At 39.1% G+C, this 21666-nt stretch overlaps 1 protein-coding gene across 1 annotated transcript in view; it reads left to right on the top strand.

Annotated features, from left to right (window-relative positions):
- Window positions 1-16909, top strand: part of LOC132817161 (signal transducer and activator of transcription 1-alpha/beta-like) — a 41560-nt gene extending 24651 nt beyond the window's left edge. The window contains exons 11-24 of the mRNA XM_060827378.1: window positions 1569-1628; window positions 1974-2003; window positions 2083-2176; window positions 2328-2369; window positions 2624-2707; window positions 3100-3198; window positions 4207-4342; window positions 5214-5266; window positions 5356-5450; window positions 5560-5699; window positions 6517-6705; window positions 8674-8749; window positions 15697-15799; window positions 16697-16909. Coding sequence (XP_060683361.1) covers window positions 1569-1628; window positions 1974-2003; window positions 2083-2176; window positions 2328-2369; window positions 2624-2707; window positions 3100-3198; window positions 4207-4342; window positions 5214-5266; window positions 5356-5450; window positions 5560-5699; window positions 6517-6705; window positions 8674-8749; window positions 15697-15799; window positions 16697-16720 — 1225 coding nt within the window. The 3' untranslated portion in view covers window positions 16721-16909. The remainder of the gene's footprint in view (window positions 1-1568; window positions 1629-1973; window positions 2004-2082; window positions 2177-2327; window positions 2370-2623; window positions 2708-3099; window positions 3199-4206; window positions 4343-5213; window positions 5267-5355; window positions 5451-5559; window positions 5700-6516; window positions 6706-8673; window positions 8750-15696; window positions 15800-16696) is intronic.
- The last annotated feature ends 4757 nt before the right edge of the window (window positions 16910-21666 follow it).

Raw genomic sequence — 21666 nt, 5'->3', positions numbered from 1 at the left:
GTCAAATTCCTCAGTGATGATAACTGACAACCTATCCTGGACTTCCCATGTAGATTTGAGGGTCAAGGAGGCACAACGCTGCTTCTTCCTCAGGCAGCTCAGGAAATTTGGCTTATCCATACTGTCTGGGTGCATAAGGGCCTGGTGTAGCATCTGCTTTGCCCAGAACTGTAATAAATGTGCACAGTCCAGACCATCACAGAAGCCAGCCTTTCATCCATGGACTATTTACATGGCTCACTACTGTGGAAAGACTGGTCAGGTCCACGCCCTGCTATGACCCACCCTCCCATCCTGGCACTTACTCCTGCCACTGCAGGAACTGTAAAACCTGTGCCCACACCACCTCCCTCACCTCTATCCAAGGCCCTAAAGGAGCCTTCCACATCCATCAAACTTTTACCTGCACATCCACTAATATCATGTATTGTATCAGTTGCTCCCGATGTGGTCTACTCTACATTAGGGAGACTGGGCGCCTCCTAGCAGAGTGCTTTAGGTAACATCTCCAAGACACCCGCACCAATCAACCACACTGCCCCGTGGCCCAACATTTCAACTCCCCCCTCCCACTCTGCTGAGGACATGGAGGTCCTGGGCCTCCTTCACCACCACTCCCTCACAACCAGATGCCTGGAGGAAGAACGCCTCATCTTCCACTTCGGAACACTTCAACCCCAGTGCATCAATGTGGACTTCAACAGCTTCCTCATTTCCCCTTCCCCCACCTCTTCTTAGTTTCAAACTTCCAGCTCAGCACTGTCCCCATGACTTGTCCAACCTGCCTAGCTCCTTTTCCACCCTCTCCTCCCCCACTCACCCATTGTACTCTATGGTACTCTCTCCCCACCCCCACCCTCCCCCTCCCCTAGCTTATCTCTCCATGCTTCCGGCTCACTGCCTTTATTCCTGATGAAGGGCTTTTGCCTGAAACGTAGATTTCACTGCTCGTTGGATGCTGCCTGAACTGCTGTGCTCTTCCAGCACCACTGATCCAGACACTGTGGAAAGACTGCCACATCAAAGACCTATCGCACCCCAGTAATGATCTCCTACTACCTCTTCCATTAGGCAGCAGATACAGAAGCCTGAACACACTCACCAGCAGGTACAGGAACAGCTTCTTTCCAGCTGTTGATGAATGGATGTCTAGCCTCCAATAATGCTGAACATCCTTGTTTACTCTAATATGCTCGTAAACAATCCTTTGTCACGTGTACAGAGGTACAGTTAAATCAAAGGTCATCATAGAGTTTATCCTTGATACCATTATTGGGACATTTGTATGGATGATTGTTGCAAACTTGTTGACAAGAGGTAGGTGTACCCAGAGAGTGTATCCAAGCTTGTTGCACAGTCAGACTTGATAGCCTCGCTCACATCTAGCTCTCATGCTTAGTTTTAAGCCTATGATGCACGAAAATAGGGATTTTAAGAATGTAAGTGGCAAATGGGAAGAATCGAAACCTCTACTAATTAATAGCAAAAGAAAATATTGTAACTTGGACACAAGGCTGTGGTTTTCTGTTTAATCAGCTTTTAAAGGTACCTCTTTCTTTCTTTTACAGGCTGCTGGTAAGGCTACCAGAACTAAACTACCAATTGCGTGTAAAAGCATCCTTTGACAAGTACGTAACATTATTATTACAATTTGCAGCAAAACACACATGAAAGTAAGAGTCACCTGACTAGGCAAAAGTAATAATTTAACATTAATTAAAGGCCAGTTAATAGTCATTATATGATCTAGGACCATGAGTCAACAAAAAATTAGTTCCAATCCAAATTGGTTTCATAGTAGCATTACACAATATACTAGAATATATCCTAATTTCTTAGAAAATGTCTTAAAAATAAATTTTGTCATTAAATCTGCTATTTTAAGAGTTTTGCCTTAAGAATATGATTTAATAGTGTGATATATTTTTAAGGGTGTAGCTGAAGCAGGATGTAATAGTGTAATGTATTTTCAGGGATGTCGCTGAAAAATGTGCTATAAAGGGGTAAGTATGGAGTTATCTTTTTTTTTAAACTTTTTTTTATAGTTTTGCCTTTTCTTATGCATGCAATACTTTCTCATAGATTTAGAAAATTTAACATACTAGGAACTAACACCAAAGTGATGAACATGGAGGAATCAACAAATGGAAGTTTAGCTGCTGAATTCAGACATCTGGTAGGCCAGTGAAAATCATTATTTGGTTCAGTGCATTCACCAATTATTTCACTGAAATAGTTATAGTTCAGTTTAATAATGAAATTTACAAAGAAAAGTACACATTTTTCGCCTTCGAATGTAATCATAATGATTTGTTCCTGCATTGTAGCAACTGAAGGAACAGAAGAATGCAGGAAGCCGAACAACAGAAGTAAGTGTTATGATGTGATTACCTCCAAGCTCAACTTCAACACCACCTCTTTAGCTTTCAAAGGCGCTCTTAAAAATGCAGCTTCTTCAAAACACCAATTCCCACTTACCTAACATTTTAGTTATTGCTGACCACCTTATTTCTCTCCACCAATGCATTGAAAGCAAAATCTTTTTATGCAGTGTTGCTTTTTTCAAAATACTTTTGTATTGGGTTTTTAAAATCTAAATTAATTTTCTAATCTACTGTTCCAGGGTCCTCTTATTGTAACTGAAGAACTTCACTCCATCAGCTTTGAAACCCAGTTCTGTCACCAAAATCTGATAATTGATCTAGAGGTGAGTTTTCAGGGCAAAATAATAAGCATTTCTATAAATTTAAGGAGCAATTTTAAGTCGATTTCCATGCTTTTGTCAGTTCAACGTCTAAACCTTGTGATGTAAGTATCCCTGGCAAGTCTGGTGTTAAATTGTCAATTACTAGTTACTCTGAGATGGTTGTGATGGGATCACCTTCTTTAAACAAAGTAAGTGTAATATGGCTGAATTTAAAACTAAATCTCATGGTGTTTGTTTATTTTACATTTTAGGAGAAATTAAGTAGATTATTAACCTCTTCAGTGGAACTTTCACTGCTTACATCTGATAGTATTAAAGAGGGTGTTTTGAATTCTTTGGAATGTTTAACTATTTGAAATGCTTCTGACTTAGTTTGTCCTCCATTTTTGCAGATTACATCTTTACCATTGGTAGTGATATCCAACGTGAGCCAGCTGCCCAGTGGTTGGGCTTCTATTTTGTGGTACAACATGCTTGTAAGCGAGACTAAGGTATATTCTGTCATATTTTAACTGGTATTGTTGGATAACTTTGCAAAGAGTCACTTTTTATATATGTTCAGGCTATAATGTGTTTACATTATTGGGATACTTTTCCAATTTTCCAGTAAGTATAGTCAGCCTTGCCAATTAATACTGTATATCAGAAGTTTAGATGTTGTGGTACATTTTTAATGTGGGCAATGCTCCTTGCCAAGAGCAGTGTACAGAAAGTTTATCCATTAATCTTATGGATTCTTCCAGGAACTTAATAATTAAATTATCAGTCACCACTTTTAAATATTAATTTTCCCCATCACTTAGCATCGATTGGTACCATGTATAAGACTCATTTCACAGTACCTTGCAAACCTCCAACCTATACCACCTGGAAGAATAAAGACGATAGCCAGATAGAAACATGATCACCTGTTCTTCAAGTGAGTCAACATTTCCAACATGTTCTTCACCGTGGCTGGAGGTATACATATGCCACACAGACTGCAGTAGTTCAGGATTGTGATTTCATCTCCACTTTTACAAAGGCATTAAATTATGACCTCACCAATAACACCCATATCCCTTGAACAAGTTTTTTTTTTCTAATTATTCTTAAATTGCTGATATGTCTGTGCTCACTTATTTGTGAGGTTTGAACTATTAAAATGTGTAAAGTGGAGTTATTGGATTCTTGAATATTGATTGTTTCATAGTTTTCTTATTAATGGTTTACATTTTAATAACTATTGTGCAAAGTTTGGAACTTATTCCTGTTTCACCAACCACGAGTTGTTTCTCTAGTATATTGACATGCAACTCTGTACCATGAAAAGATGATACCTCTTAATTAAGTCAAAGATGATTATCTATATTTGTGAAATTTGGAAAAACATTACATGTTGCAAATCTTGCCTCAAGTTATCATGTGTAGAATTTAATCCACCCAGAATATTTGATCTGAACAATCCTAAAGTATGTTATTTAGTTTAAACATGAGGTTTTGTTTTCCTCTTTCTTCAGACCTTGGCTTTTTTCTCCAACCCTCCAGCTGCCAAGTGGTGTCAACTATCTGAGGTACTGAGTTGGCAATTTTCCTCCATCACCAAACGAGGCCTGAATGCTGAACAGCTCAGCATGCTGGGAGAGAAGTTACTAGGTAGGATCATGGAAGAATCAAAAACCTGATTAGTTGAAATGGAAAAGTATTGCAGTTTGTACTCCTGACAGAACAGACTGATGCATAACTCCTGTCAGTATGTTATTCTTGGAGTAAATCCCAGGAAACAAAGCATCCTAGTTGTCCTTGAAAACTTTGAAGGGCACACTATTTAATTGGAGAGTTGTTCTTGTATATTGATTGTAATGTATTTTGCTCAAGTCAATTTCCTTTGAATGAGTGAGCCAGAACATGGGTTACTCAGCACTTTTATGTGATCCATGGAGTCCAATCATTTCAATACAAGTGTTTGGCATTGGCACCTCCTGCAAATGAGTGCATGGTTCAAGCACCTTTTAATGACATTTTGTCTAATAAATGTAATTAAATTTTCTTGTTGACTCAGTATCATAGTTATTGTTATGCTTGATTATTGTATGTATTGACTGCATGTCCATACGTAAACTTGCAAATGTATGTCTTTCCATTTTAAAATTCTACAAAATTATTTGAACATAATTGTCATCAAGAAACATGTATGCAGCTGAGAAAGTTGTTCACCTGTTTTTCTGCCATTATATCAGGTGGTGATTATTCTTAAATGTTGTGGGGTTATAACTATATTTTATAAGAAAGCAATTTCCCTGAAAGAGCTCTGTTGTAACTTTGAAGAATGCATGTTTAGGAGAGCTAAATAAGTTAATGTATTTTCAAAAAGTAACACTGAATACTGCACAAAAAAAATGCAGAAGTAGGAGAATTGGAACTTTGCAAACATACCTGCTTCTGAAAATGCATTTTTGTTGGTTAGAAGCTTTTGGTAAAATGTGAAAATTGTTGAACTTACAAAATTTGAACTGTCTTTATGTAGGTACAAATAATTGCTTCAATGATAGTACCATTCCATGGACACGATTCTGCAAGGTAACTAGTTAATTCTAAATCAATGTTTTTGCTATAAATTTAATTTTAAAATTTCATGTTTTGTTTGATTACTGTTAATGATCATGCAGGAGAACCTGAATGAAAAGCCTTTCTCATTCTGGCTATGGATTGAAGGGATTTTGGAGTTAATCAAAAAGCATCTCCTGCCTCTCTGGAATGATGGGTAGGTAACATTATGCTGAGCATAATAGCCATGTAAGTTAATACATTAGATTTTCATCTGACTGTAACAGCACAAATATGGGAAAACTAACAGGTTTTGATCATTTCAGGTGGATCATGGGTTTTGTGAGTAAGGAAAAAGAACGTGCTTTACTGAAGGGTAGGCAACCTGGTACATTTTTACTGAGGTTCAGCGAGAGCAGTAGAGAAGGTGCCATTACTTTTACCTGGGTGGAAATATCACCAAGTGGTGAGTGGCTTGAATTCTTTGCTGTATAAGTTTCTTGGTTGATTAGCAATATAAATTCATCAGAATTTTAGTTCTTGAAATGGTTCTTTTTTTTAAAAAAAGAGGAGGAAATTGTGCTTTTCTGTTGGGATCAAGATTTATGGTACATTATTAATGAGTCTTATGCCAACAAATCAAGAATAAATTCTCTTGCCAAACAAAGCTTCCTAAATTTCCACTTATTTTTGAAGATTAAGGTGATTATGTAAAACTGCATATTCAGGTTTGTTAAAAAGATAAATTAATAGCATATTGTAAATCTTCAATTGTGCCATAAACAGAGTGGTAATGTAATTAATGGGCTGCATGTCATGTTGGGACTCAGTTACAAGATATCAATATTTCTGTTGGGGGGACAGCCCTCATTCACTTCACCTAATAAGAGGGAGCCGTGCCCCCTCCCAGATAGGGGTAACCTCCTTCCTTCTGAACAGCATCCTGGGCTGCTAGGTTGACCGTACTTACAAATGCACTCCTATTAGAGGTGTGTAATTTTAAACATCTATTCTGTACTTATGAATGATTGTTTTATATTGTCCTGTGTTGTGCTTTGACTAGCATACAAATTGACTTGTGAACTGAACCAGTTTGCAAATCCAGGGACTGCCTGTATTTTTTTTTGATGGGACATTTTTAAAAATGCTAGTTTTTTTTAAAGAAACCTCACCCGTGTGTCACAATCCACTGGATTGAGAATGTCCCTCAAGTAGCGTGTCATTTGCTAGCACCAGCATCATCTAGGGTGCATTTATGTGTAACTTTTTTTTTTCCCTCCCAGATGAATCTCAATTTCACTCAGTGGAGCCATACACAAAGCATCAACTGTCAGCAGTAACCTTCCCAGACATCATTCGTAATTACAAAGTTATGGCAGCTGAAAATATTCCAGAAAATCCATTGAAGTATTTGTATCCTGAGGTCCCAAAAGATCAGGCATTTGGAAAATATTACTCCAGGCCAAAAGATCGTAAGTATAGTTGGTAGTGAAGTAAGATTTTTTTGTTTTTAAGTTGAAATAATAATTGGTGCAATAGAATTAAACCTCTTGGTTGAATGATTGAGAAGATTAAAGCACATGGAATTGAGGGAAACTTTGTGAGACTGATCAGAAACTGGCTAAGTGAACACAAAAGGTAGAAGGCTTTGAGTGACTGGAGGCCAGTGTCCACCTGTATACTGCATGGGACCCATGGGGGAGAATGTTAAGCAAAATTTGTAGACAACACCAAGATTGTTAGTGGTTCATAGCAAAGACTATGGTTATAGGTTACAGGAAGGTATAGTCTGTCGGATGGACAGACCAGTGGCAGATTAGTATTTAACCCCGATAAGTGTGACATGATGCACTTTGGAAGAAACAAAATGAGGGAGTATTTATTGAATGGCAGGACACTTGGATAGCTTGGAGAAAAGAGGGAACTCGAGGTAATTTTTCACTGATCTCTGAAGTTGGCAGAGCACGTAAATAGGATAGGGTTAAGAAGGCGTATGGGATGCCTGCTTTCATCAGTTGTGGCATAGAGAATTAGAACAAGGAGGTAATATTGGAGTTGTTCAGAGCATTGGTCAGGCTGCAACTGGATTAGTGTGTAGAGTTCGGGTTGCCTCACTATAGGGAGGAAGAGATGACACTGGAGGGGGTACAGAAAAGGTTCATTGGGATGTTGCCTGGGATGGAGAAATTGAGCTATAAGGAAGGATTAGATAGGCTTGGATTGTTTTCTTTAAAGCAGAAAAGACCTGGGGTGGGGGGGGGGGGGGGGGTGGGAAATGTGATTGAGGTGTATAAGATTTGAGGGGTAGGGACAGGATGAATAGAGAGCAGCTGTTCTCCTTGATTGACCCTCAATCATGAGAGGGCATAGTTTTGGGGTAAAGGGCAGGAGATTTGGGAAAATGATTTCTCACTCATTGGGGTGGTGGGAATCTGGAATGTACTGCTGGGAAAGATAGTGGAGATAGGAAACCATACAACGTTTTAAAAAAAAGTTTGGATGAGTACTTCAATTATCATAAAATTCAAGGATGTGGGACAAGTGCAGGAAATGAGGATTAGTGTACTTTTAGTGGTAGCTATGTCAGTGCAGAATCGATGGGCCAAAAGGGCCTTATCTACGCTGATTGGAGTGGATTTGATTTATTATTGTCACGTACTTGCGTGCAGTGAAAAGCTTTGTTTTGCATTCAATACAGACAGATCATGTTTTCCAATTGCATAGGGAAATAGAGCAGAGCAAGCAATACAATATTACGGCTGCAGAGAAGATGTACACGGAGTGAGGTGAACATTAAAATGTAAAATTTTGAAGTCTAATCAGAAAATGAAGGTCAATATCATTTGCCTTTCTTCCTAACTACTTGCACCTGCATGCTTGTTTTTAGTGACAATTGCACAAAGGACAAGTCCTTTGTAACTCAGCAGTTCCCAAACGATCATAATTTAAATAATAATCTGCCACTATTTTCTTACTGAAATGGATAACTTCATATTTGTTCATGTTTTGCTGCATTTGCGATACATTTTCTGCTGTCTCAACTTGTCTAAATTGTTCTGAAGGCACCCTCTATAGCACTCCCACCTAGTTTTGTGTTGATACAATATTTCCATATTTTCTATTTGATTTCCTCATCTTCAGTTCAAAGCTCCACAACCACCTGTCAGTTATTCTGCTGCATCTCTGATATTTAATACTAAACAACCAATTTCTCCTTGGCTTTTTGAACTGCTGTTTGTCACTCAGATGCTATTCATTCAGGGACCACGTTCCATTCTTGGGTCATTCGGAACAGTTTGATTCCTATGACGCGCTGTCCCGATGTTTGCTAAATGGATATAGTTTGAGTGGTCCACATGACTTGGCAGACTGTCAAACTACATTGTCAGACCATCACCAGTAGGTATAAACTAAAGATCATTGATTCTCCTCTCCTTTAGCTTCAGAGCCTATGGATGTAGATGACTCCAAGACCAGTGGTTATATAAAGACTGAACTGATCTCTGTATCTGAAGTGTAAGTAACCTCTAATAAGTCATCTTTTCCCCCAAGCTGTTATAATATATGCATAATCTTGTTTATTGCCTTTCCTATACAAACCATAAGACAGGAACATAATTAGGGCTTTTGAACATGGTTGATATGTTTCTCAACCCCATTCTCCTACCTTCTCCCCATTTCTCGGACCAATGAAGATGGATTAACCTCTGCCTTAAATAGACTCAATGACTTGGCCCTCTCAGACTTCTGAGGCAATGGGTTTCACAGATTCGCCAACTTATGGCTGAAGAAATTCCCCCTCATCTCAGTTTTAAACTTCCCTTCACTGAGGTAGTCCTGTCAACTCCTAGTCTGACTTACTGGTGGGAACCTCTTCATTTCCGCTCTACCCAGGCCTTTCGGTACACAGAGGAACTTTGGATAATCAAAGTCGACAGGCAGGCAGGTTTTCATTCAGATAATTGATTTGGTTAATTGATTTGACCTTCAAGGAAGCTGCACTGCACGCAATTGCATTAAAAAGCATGTTTAGAGTTTTTATTTCATTCAGTTGCTAAAATTTGTACAAACACTGGATATCACTTAAAATGTTCATGACATTTTGCAAATCAGATCAGTTTGTGTACCTGTACAGTAAATAAAATTCATCGAGGTGGAGATTGGTTATTATTTCTGAAGAAAATATCCAACTGCTGTTGCTTGAGGTGCTGCTGGTCTCTTTTTATGACAGTGATAACATTTGGCGAAGATGCAGCAACTTAACGGCATCGACTTCGCCATGTGCTTCGTACTACTCCATGAAAAGTTGCAAACTGTCAATAGCTTCATTAAGTGGGGCTGGAAAAGGTGAGGGTATCAGATTTTTCTTACCATCCACATTTTCCTGCTGTTCTTCTGTGACTATATTGACTATCTGATCAGTGCAGAGTGTCTCTGTTCTGATGGCGTTGTCACAGTTCACCCAAGCATCAATCTCCGTCTCTACAAAAGTCTCCTAAACCCAGTTGTCTGCAGTTTTGGATGATGTCAGTGCTTAGTTTTTGTTCTGGACAGGTGTCCTGTTCACTGGCACAGCTCCCAGCGCACAAGCCATTGTACCAACACTCTGCGATTGTCAATGGCTTGATGCGGTCCTAAGGTTCAGCAAGCGTGAACAGAGCATCCTTGACTGTGAATGTCTTCATAATTTCCTGCAGTTCTTTCTCTGCATTGTAACATGTCGTCATGGGTAAAGACGATGATAATTTTTTTTCATAATTGCGATGATTCCCTGATCAAGCAGCTGTAACATTGAAGTGGTGTTGGCTGGTCAAAAAAAAACACTTGATAGCTCCGTCTGCTGATTCTAACTGGCTGCCTTTCAGTGTGTGACCCTGAGTTGTCAACAAGCAGAAGGGCACATTGCTGGAGTCCAGCGCTTGCCAAATGTGATCTGACAGCAGGGACAAAATCTTAATGGAACCAGGATGAGAAAAGTGGATATGTCATCCACGCCTTATTTTATGCTTGGTGCTTCACAGCAAATGAGGTCTTGTCACAGTTCTTGAAGAAACAGGGATTAGCTTATCACCCGATGCAGTTAAGTGGTAATTAGAGTGCTGGTGGTGGTGACACAAGAAAAAAAATCGTGAAGCGATCCGTCTGCACTTTATGTCCTGACACCTGCTTTTCCACAGTGGATGCAAGTTTTTTTGAAAAATCCAGCAGTGCAGGCCAAAACAATCCAATTTCATCAGCATTGTACAACTGCTCAGGTTCATACTTTCCTTCATGAATGGTGGATTGCAGTTCCTACCTGTAGCCTTCCACTCTCCAAGAATGCTGAGTTACCTAATGCCGTGACAATGTTTGAAGCACTGTAACCAGCCCAATGATACTGTGACCAGATTCACCAGTGTGGAATTGTTCATGGAAATTGGCAACGTTTTCTAGTACCTGGCCAGATAAAGAGAATTCCCTTTACACACCACTGTGCAAATGACAAAAACACAGTTTGGTCGAGTTGCTTATCCTTTGCTGCCTTCATGGATTTTCTTTTTAGAGCATTTGCAGTGTCACTTTGGCTGATGAATTGCTCAAATCGCCATCTTTGCTTTCCTGATGTCTGATACTGTCCCTATTCCAGTGTTGTACTCCTGTACAATCTTTGATACCTTTTCACCACGATCCAGAATGCTGTGAGATCTCGTTTTTCTATTCAATTGTCACTGTGGTCCCCTTTCTCTTCAGACATGGTAAGTACGTACAACAAATCAGATTGGTTAGACCAGATATGAACTCAAAAGTCAGAGGGAATGATGACTGTACTGATTTTGTTGTGCATTCTAACTCCTTTTTATATATTAAAATTCTTTCAACTCTGCAACAATTTACTGACTAAGATTGGTGCACCAGTGTCATTAACACCTAATTGCAACATTTGCACATCTTCAGAGCAGGTAATCCTCATTTACCCTGTACAGTTAACACAAGACGTGATGGTGGCACCATTGTCAGTAACATTTTTGTAGTGGTTTCACGGGACCTTTAGATCCTGTTCAGATAATCCGATTTTTGAATAATTGATGTTCAGATAAATTGAAACTCCTCTGTACTGTAAGTTTCAATCAGCTTCTCCCTCGTTCTTCTAAAATCCATCGAGTACAGACCCAGAGTCCTCAAGCACTCTTATGACAAGCCCTTCATCCCTGGAATCTTTGTGAACCTCCCTCTGGACCCCCTCCAAAACCAGCACATCCTTCCTTTGATATAGGGCCCAAAGTGCTCACAGTATTCCAAATGTGGTCTGACTAGAACCTTATACAGCCGCAGCAGTACATTTCTACTTCTGTATTCTAGCCTTCTTGAAATGAATACTAACATTGCATTTGACTTCCTAACTGCCAGCTGAACTTGCATGTTAATCTGGAGAGTCCCTTTGCGCTTAAGACTTCTGAAGCCTTCCCCCATCAGGAAAATAATCTACTTGTCTAATTCATCCTACCAAAGTGCATAACCTCAAACTTTCCCACGGTGTAATCCATCTGCCATCTCTTTGCTCACTCTCCTAGCATATCCAAGTCCATCTACAGCCTCCCCACTTCTTTAGCACTACCTCCAATAATCTTTGTCATCTGCAAACATGGCAACAGTGCCCTCAGTTCCTTTGTCCAGATTGTTAATGTATAACATGAATATTTGTGGTCCCAGCAATGAACCCTGCAGAACTCCACTAGTCACTGGCTGCCATTCTGAAAAAGATCCCTTTATCGCTATTGTCTACTTTCTGCCAGTATCTTGCCCTGAACATACTGACTTATATTTAGCAGCCTCCTGGAATTCAATTAGATCATGTCCATTGACTCACATTTGTGTAACTTGTTGCCTCCTCTCAGAATTTTAACATTTGTCAGGGATAACGTCCCCTTGACAAACCTGTGCTGACTGAGGCATATTTTACTATGTATTTCCAAGTATTCTGCAATCTCATATTTCATTACAGGCTAAAATTGTACCAATGCCTGAGTCAGGCTAACTGGCATATAGTCTCCTTCTGCCTCCTTGCCATTAACAGGGGTGTTACATTCTCCATTTTCCAGGCCTCTGTGACCATAATTCCAGTGATTCCTGAAAGAGCACTGCTACTGCCTCTACAATATCCTCAGCTATGTCCTTCAGACCCAGGGATTTAGTCCATCTGGTTCAGAGGATTTATCCTTCAAATGTTTCAGCTTCCCCAGCATCATTATCTTAGCCACCATATTCATCTCTGACCCCTGCCCCTTGGAGTTTTGATATGCTGCTGGTGTCTTCCACTATGATAAGGTGATGCAAAGTATCTTTTCAGTTCCTCTGCCATTTGTTTCCCATTACTATTACTACTACTCCAGCCTCATTTTCCAGCAGTCCAATGTCCATTCTTTTCTCTCTCCCCTTTTAGATACCATTATTTATTTATTACTTACTTACTAGCTAGCTTACCCCGCCACATCTTTTTCTAGTTATTCTCTGCTCAAGTTTAAAAGGCTATCCACACTCTTTGTTTGAGATTAGATTAGATTACTTAGTGTGGAAACAGACCCTTCAGCCCAACAAGTCACTGGTTGAAATGTTCAGTGTTAACTACACGCAGAACTTTATCTGCCTTGGCTACAGCTAAAAAGTCTGTGACTTCTTGTTGCTGTACCTGGATTAGAATATTAAGGTTGGAGCAATAGTGATAGTTTGGTATACAAAGACTTGGCATTTTTCTTCTATGGATTTGAATTCAAGAAGGGTTATGTTAATAATTATTGGAATTTCAAATAGCTCACTGGTTATATCTCAACACCTATTTGTATAAATTTTTAAAGTAATAAAAGTTACTTTTTTTTTTACTATTGTTACTTTTCACAAAACAATATGTCTTTGCATATTAGGGCAACTGAGTAGGTTTAGGAAAAAAGCAGAAGGATTTTAGGAAAAATTCCAGAGCTGAGGGCGCAGCCTGCTGAAGGAATGGCAACAAAGGAAAGAACAGTTGCAATCATAGATGCTTAAGTGGCCAGAATTAGAGCACAAATGCCTTAAGGATTGAGGTACAAAAAGTATTAGAAAAACCAAGCAGAGCTGGCTGGCAGCATCTGCAGTATTTAATTTGGATGTCTGAAGGTTGTTGGACTGGAGGAGATTAGAGATGGAAGGGTGAGCATATGGATTGATATGAAAATAAGTATGGGAATTTTATAATTAACCGTTTTATACTTAACAGGGGATGATGGTTGAATTGGATTTTGGTTTGAATTCAGACATCGACAGAGTTTTGGATATTCTCCAGTTTAGAGGGCAGAATATAGGATATTGCCAGGAGCGCATGAGATTTGTCAAATCTGAAGATTTCAAAAGTACGGATGAGGGCTTGAGCAGCAGATAGAATGAGACCAGCACAGAGTTGATTGAAGTTAAAATGATTAAAAGTGTGTGGTCTTTTAACAACAAATAGTACAGCATAGGATCAGGTCCTTGGGCCAACCAATACTGCACCAAACAAATGCTTTTCTAAGCAAAAAAAAACCATCTCTATCCATATTTGTCTATTAAGATGCTTCTGAAACATTATTATTGTATCTGCCTCCACCATGTCCTCTGACAGTGCATTCCATGCACTTAACATGCTCTGTGTGTGGGGGGGATAACTTGCCTCATGTCCTTTTTAAACTTATCCCCTTTTTCTTTAAAGATATATCTCCTAGTAATTGACATTTCTACTTTGGGACGGGGTGGGGGAAAAGACTCCAACTATGTATTCTATTCATGCACCTCCATTTTGTAAGTTTCTATCAAGAGCCTGTGAAACGGTTATAAACATAGGTTTACTTGTATACAGATGCCTGCTTGATAAAAGACTGGTCAGTATTTTGTAAATCCCAGGAGTTTTAGAAAATAACTTGTTTTTGTATATACTATGCTTTGCTGTTCAATTTTATTTTAAATATGATTTTTAAAAAATGCTGGACTTAAGTCTACTGCTGATCCTGAATTTAATGTATTGGCATTTTGCTTACATTTAAATTGATCAATCTTACAGCTGTACCAGAGAGAGAAGGTAGAGGGCCAAAGTGGATATAACAGTAGCAAAGATTTTTGTTTTTGCAATGAACATATTGGATTCTCTGCCAGGAGAGAAGCAGGTGCTACAGTAAGAAAATTGGTTAGAGACCAAAAAACTGCAAATGCTGAAATCCAAAGTAGACAGGCAGTATGCTGGAAGAACACAGCAAGCCAGGCAGCACCAAGGTGGAGAAGTCGACCATATCAGATGTGTAACCCTTCTTTAGGACTACAGTAAGATAATTAGCAAATAAGAACTAAAGTTGATAGGTTTGTTTTGAATGATAACCAGAAAGGGCAAGAGTTGAGTGCATTGACAGATATTGTTTGTACTCTTTCAAATTGTTTACATCATGAAGATATTTTTCTTTCTTCATTTGTAACCAGTCACTGGTTGTATTGTGCTGACGAACTGGCTTTTCAAAAAAAAATAGGAATAGGGATTTGGGATTCTGGATTAGTGGTGCTGGAAAAGCAGAGCAGTTCAGGCAGCATCCGAGGAGCAGTAAAATCAATGTTTCAGGCAAAAGCCCTTCATCACGAAAACAGCTTAGAACAATAGAGGAGGGGAAACTATTAGCTACACAGTCGTAAGTGGAATATTGTTTTTCAGAGATTACTTCAACACTTTGGAACAGATTTAAAGGAAATTAAAATCTTTCATTTTGTAAACTAATGAAGTCTGAAATTGAGTATAACTTTCTTCACTGTTTGAAACTGTCCATTACTGCACATGGATCTGTTCACAACAATATCGATCCAGTCTTCAGTGACAATACTCTGTATTGTATGGCACTAGCACTGTGTTAAATAGGACAGACTTCAAATAGATCTAGCAATTGAAGATTGGGCAGCAGCAGCAGAATTGTACTCCAGCACCACCTACAACTTCATGGTCCAGTATATCCTCCACTCAACCATTATCATCAAGTCAGGAGATCAACCCTGGTTCAGTGCACAGTGCAGGAGGGCATGCCAGGAGCAGCACCAGACATATCTAAACGTATCAACCTAGTGAAGCTACTGAACAGGATTACTTGCATGCCAACAGCATTAGCAGTAAATGATCCCACAAACCCAACAGATTAGATCTAAATTCTGGAGTCCTGCCACATCCAGTTGTGAATGGAGAGTGACGCTCCACAAATAGCCCGTGATGGAAGACATGTTGTCAGTGCAAAACATTGCTGTGAATGCTCCAGCATCATCTTCAGCCAGACGTACCAAGTGGATGATCCATCTCCGCCTCCTTCAGTGGCCTCTACCATCACAGGTGTCAGTCTTCAGCCAATTCGATCCATTCCACATGATAAACTGTTAAAGGCAATACCTCCTGGATATTGCATTAATTTCTTTTTCCTTCCTTAATTATTTATCTATATTTGTGTTTGCAGTCATCCTTCAAGACTGCAGTCAACAGAAAATCTTCTGCCTATGTCTGTGGAGGATTTTGGTGAATTGGAGCGCCACTTAAGTCCTTCAGATATTGACACAGTGGTGAGTTTTTATAATGGTTAGATTTGATGTATAGTAAACTGTTGCATTCAATAATATGCATCAATTATTTGTCCTTAACAATAGTGATTATGTAGTAAGTGCAAGCAGAACTTGTAACCTAATTTTCTACAGATAAATTATTAGCACAAAAATATAAAGCTTCAAGTGGGTGGAACTGTGATATAGAAACATAAACTAACTTAATTTCTCTCACCCCACCATCACTGTTGCCCAGAACAATTCTGAAAGTAGCCTTTGTCTCCATGTTCTGCTCTTGAAGGGTGAAGAAATTCCAGTTTTTTGTCCTCAATCTTGCATGCTTCAAAAATATAATTTCTCAACAAGCTATCTCCCTCCAATGACTTGCATCCTAGGATTTTTAGGAAGTTACAGCTACAGTGAATGCATTGTGAATTTTAGAATTCTTTGATTCTAGAACAGTTCAAGACTTGAAACGAAGAGCTCCCTGCTCTTTTTATACTACTCCCTCCTCCTCTTCCTGGGGTAATTTTTACTTAACCCAGTCATCTTGCTCTATTTACATCTATTTTGGAGGTCTCCAGACCAGTTCCCTCATCTGGGGCTTTGTGTACAGCCAGCAGTGGCCACAGCTCCTAATGGTACTGGTTGTACTGAAGAGCTGGCTACCTCTAATTAACCAGATGACATCCCTGCAGAAAACAGGAACCATGTGGCTGATCAGCTAAGTATCTGACTTTAAACCATGCTTAGGCTCTTAAGATTAATTAGTTTGAAACAACGACTACTTCTGATGAAGGACAATAAGAATTATAAATAATTTTAAATAAATATTGCTCCAAAAAAACAAATGCCTTTTTAATTGCTAGTGAACTAATTCTGTCTTTCAATACTAATTATTTTTTTTTCTTTAAAAAGATGTGTTCAGCCTATCCAAATTAACCAAGAGTGCTCTTCATACCTGTGGATCTGCAAGTTGTGACATTGTTGTTTGGAAACTTCACTGTAAATAATGACATTTCGTTAAACATTTTAAAAGTTAGGTAGCTACTGCATGTAATGTTTTAGTTACATTGAGTATTTGTATCACTTTCATATTTTCTTGAACTCCTACTAACCATACAATTAAAGTTTGGCTGTTCAATTACCAAGATGTTTGGGTTGTTTTTCTTAAAGTAAACCTACCCAATTCCCCTTGTTTTTCAAGACTTGAAAGATGGCTCTTGAGTTTGCAGTTCTCAAGCTCTTCTCCTGCTCAACTTTACCCTGGGTTGCCCATTAGAACCTTTGTGCTTTGTCCTCTATTTTATTGTTCATGCCAACTCTGGTTCTAATAAATACATTTTAGATTAAATTCAGAATGGCAATTTGCGAGCCAAACATTGTTTACCATCTTTAAGACTGCTTATCATCTCACTCAGTCATCTGCTTATTTGTTAGTGAAAGCTTCGTTGGAATCCTCAGCCTGACATGTATTTCATGTCAGCTTCCCTGTTCCTACCCTCCCAAAACAAAATTAGAGTGCATTCAGTACTTGTATTGCAGCTTACATCAAGTTGTCCTGCCATCATTCTTGTTCACTGATCTAACTCCTTATCCTAATGAGCTCCTGGTCTTCCAATACAAAATTAAAAATTTGAGCTCCTGTTCTGATCTTTCATTCTGTGTAACCAGCTTCAGTCCATTAAGAATATTAGTTTCCTCCAACTCCTGTGCATTTTCCACTTCAACCAGTGGCAGCTGTACCCTTCAAGTCCTTAGTTTTAAATCCGACATGCATCTGTTTCTCATTGACCTTTAGGGCACTTAAATTTATCTTTCTGCCCAGTTTTCAGGTCATACGTCTGCATACCTCCTTAAGCCAACATCAATTTTGACCCAAAATGCTGTGAGGTGTCTTAAGATGTTTCCCTATGCTGAAAATGCTACACAGAGGGCATTGTTGCCTTATGTATACTACTTCCTATAATGTTGTCTGATTTGAAACAGCACTTATGGAACAGGTTCAGTTTTGATGTAACTGGATAGTTACATTAATTGTCCTATTGTGTTTCTACAACACAACTTGGAAATGGTCAAGCAAGTGATAGTCACGTTTACTAATATTGAACAATTCTGAGGATTTGTGGCACTGGTAGAACATTTAACATCAAGTGACAATTTCAAAAAAGTCTGGGATTACCACACTAAGTGATAACAGATACAAAGTAATGAGCAGTGAACCCATGGCCTTTCAATATGCCAACCACAGCACAATTTAAAACAACTGCCACCATTACTTGCTTGAATGTGAAAAAATTTTTCATCTTGTTTTCTAAGAGCTGTTTGGTTTATCGCAATTCACTGTTCATACCTTAAATCTATTAATAAAGGTGTAGTGTAGTGGGGGTTCATTTTCAATCTGATGTTATAACCTGAATGATGTGCAACTGCAATTCTAAATGATAGTTTTGTATTAAATGGAAAAATCAACCAGTAGGATAGAAGCAATCCAAATGTGAATTGCACTGCAGCAGACAACACAAAGCTGATCACATTAAAACGTTCTACCACCAGTCCTTGTGTTTGTAATATTACTTAGACCATATTGTAACAATAACAATAACAGAAACAAAAACAATAGCCCCTCAAGCCTGCTATCACCATTCAATGTAATCATGGCCGCTTATGCAATCTTAGCATTCCATTCCCACTTCCTCTCCATATCCTTTGATCCCTTTAGCTTCAAGGGCCACATCTAGCTTCCTCTTGATGATATCTAACAAACTGGTCCCAATATTTTTCTGTAGGAGAGACTTCCACATGTTCACAACTCTCTGGGTAAAGAAATGCTTCCTCATCTCAGTCCTGAATACTTTATCCCTTATTCTTAGACTGTGACCTGTCGTTCCAGACTACCCCAACATCAGGAACATTCTTGCTGCAACTAATGCATCCAATCCCATCAGGATTTTACATTAGATGCCCTCCTCATTTTAGTAAATTCTGGCGAGTACAAGCCCGGTTAACCAGTTTTCCTTCTGGTCAGTCCTGCCATCCTAGGAATCAGTATAGCAAACCCTCACTGGACTCCCTCCATAGTAAGAATCTCCTTCCTCAGAAGGAGACCAAAACAACACACAATACTCAAGGTGTGGCCTCTCATCAAGGCCATGTATAACTGCAAGACATCCTTAATCCAATACTGAAATTCTCTCCTTATGACAGCCAGCATGCTGTTAACTTTCCTCACCATTCTGCTGCGCCTACATGGAAATCTTCAGCGACTGTTCCACCATGACATCCAGGTCTTGTTGTATATTATTTTTCTTAAGCTGCCACTATTCCGATAATAATCTGCCTTCCTTTTTTTTTGCAACCAAAGTGGATGATCTCACATTATATTGTATTTGCCCACTCAGCCAGTCTGTCCAAGTCTTGCAGCCTCTTAGGATCCTCCTCGCAGCACACACTGCCACCCAGCTTAGTGTCATCTGCAAATTTGGAGATATTGCATTCAATTCCTTCATTCAAATTGTTAGTTTATATTGTGAACAGCTAGGGTCCCAGCACTGAACCCTGCAGTACTCCACTTGTCACTGCCTGCCACTCTGAAAAGGACATTACCTCTGATACCATAAGCTTTAGTTTTGCTCACTGAATTTGTTGTGGAACTTTTATCAAAAGCCTTTTGAAAGTTTAGATACATAACATTTACTGATTCACCTTTGTCCACACAACTGGTCACATCCTCAAAGAATTCCAGATAACTTGTCAAACATGATTTCCCTTTAGTGAATCCATGCTGACTAGGACCAATTCTGTCACCTTTTTCCAAATGCTGTTACTTACATCCTTAGTCATTCATACCAGCCATTTCCCTCACCACTGATGTTGACCTAACTGGTCTATGGTTCTCCATTTGGTCTCCTTTTTAAAAAAAAAGTGGGGTTACATTAGCTATTCTCCAGTTCACTGGAACTTTTCCATAATCTACAAAATGCTGGAAAATGTTCAATGTGTGCTGTTTCTAGGGGCACTTCCTTAAGTACTCTGATGCAGAGCACCAAGCCCTGGAGACTTAGCAGTTTATAATGCCATCAACGTCCCATAGCATTTCCTGAAGGTTATTTGTGTAAAAATATTATTCATTTTTGCCCAACTCAGCTAACAGTCTCAAGCTCCGCTGTATCTGAAGACTTCAGTTTTAGAATTCAGTTTTAGAAAAGCAGGCTCCTTACTGAAAATCTTGATTAGATTAGATTACTTAGTGTGGAAACAGGCCCTTCGGCCCAACAAGTCCACACCGACCCCCCCACCCATACTTCTACATTTACCCCTTACCTAACACTACGGGCAATTTAGCATAGCCAATTCACCTGACCCGCACATCTTTGGACTGTGGGAGGAAACCGGAGCGCCCGGAGGAAACCCACGCAGACACGGGGAGAACGTGCAAACTCCACACAGTCAGTCGCCTGAGTCGGGAATTGAACCCGGGTCTCAGGCGCTGTGAGGCAGCAGTGCTAACCACTGTGCCACCATGCCGCCCACATTGGCACGCTGCTTGCATAAAAGGAGAGAGGATTATTGGTCAAATTGACTGAAGTTTTTAAAAACTTATACCTGCAAGGGAACAGCAGTGAAAACACTGTTTTTCTCATCAGGACTAGAAGAGCAAAAGTTAGTGTTCAGGGTAAAGCACATTAGAAATACTAATATACACAAAATTTTCACTGGAAGCTCCACAATCACCATTGCTTCAAAATTTCAAAGCAATAAAACACTTCAGTATTTTTAAACAAATAATGCTACTATGGAATAAAAGCAATCATTGTAGTGAAGGAACAGAGAAGACATGCAGTTTTACAGTCAAAAATTACTAGAAGTCATCCTACCTGTGGCTTACTTCACATCCAGTTGAATAGCCTGTGATATGTAGAGTAAAACAGAGGCCAAACCTTCGGATGTGGGTTGGTAACACACTCAGGTTATGACAAAGTTGTAATTACCTACATCCACTCTTTTGAACCAGATGGAGAATCCGATAGCATGCTTACAAATTTAGGAATCCTTATAGGGAGCAGCACAGAGAATCTTCATAGAAGTTACACTCTCCTTTTCTGGCACTATCTGCTATTTAAATAGTTCAAATTTGCAAAACCTATTGGTGGGAAGGAAAGTATGTATGTTGGTGAGGGGTAGCTGGTGGATGGGTAATGGAGTAACTGGGGTGGGGAAGAGTCACAGGGAAGGGTCAGTTGTATAGGTATCCCAAAGTCATAATTAGCTTTTATCCACCCAAATTACCAGAGTGATTATCTAAGTAATCGGAAACCTCTGATTCAACTCTCAATGTGATTTGGAGATTAACGAATCAAGAGACTGGATAACTGCCAATTAGAACTTGATGAGTCCCAATACATGAGGTATGTCCAGTTGATGAATAAATAAAAACTGAAAGATTCAAGCCAAAATGTTTGTTGGTCTATTCCATGTTCAGGATGCTTCATTTGTACAATTGAAAAGCTGACTCAGAAATGAAGCTTCTCAAAGTTTACAATCTAGCAGTGGAAAAGCACAGGACAAGATTTTTGCAGTGATATCTGGAAATGAGAAAAATCAAAGGCTTAATAGGTTGGTTAGTAAAAATATCACCTGTTGTAGATCATGAAATACCCAGACTCAGTTTTACTTCAGTAAATTAGCTGAAGTCTGCCAGAGTTCTAGAAAAGTAATTTTAGTTCAACTTAATGGCCAGCTGGGAGGAAAAAAAAAATCAGTGTTCCTAGTTGAAATCATTGTCCACAGTGGAATAACTTAAAGTGATATAGATTTAAAAATGTGAAAATTCATTACTTTTGCATAATTACATCATAAGTGAAAGAGTCATCCATAGATGTATTAAG

The sequence above is a fragment of the Hemiscyllium ocellatum genome, chromosome 7 (genome assembly GCF_020745735.1).
Source record: "Hemiscyllium ocellatum isolate sHemOce1 chromosome 7, sHemOce1.pat.X.cur, whole genome shotgun sequence".
Classification (NCBI taxonomy): domain Eukaryota; kingdom Metazoa; phylum Chordata; class Chondrichthyes; order Orectolobiformes; family Hemiscylliidae; genus Hemiscyllium; species Hemiscyllium ocellatum.
Note: the sequence above shows the minus strand (reverse complement) of the source record. Positions and strands in the feature narration are given on the sequence as shown.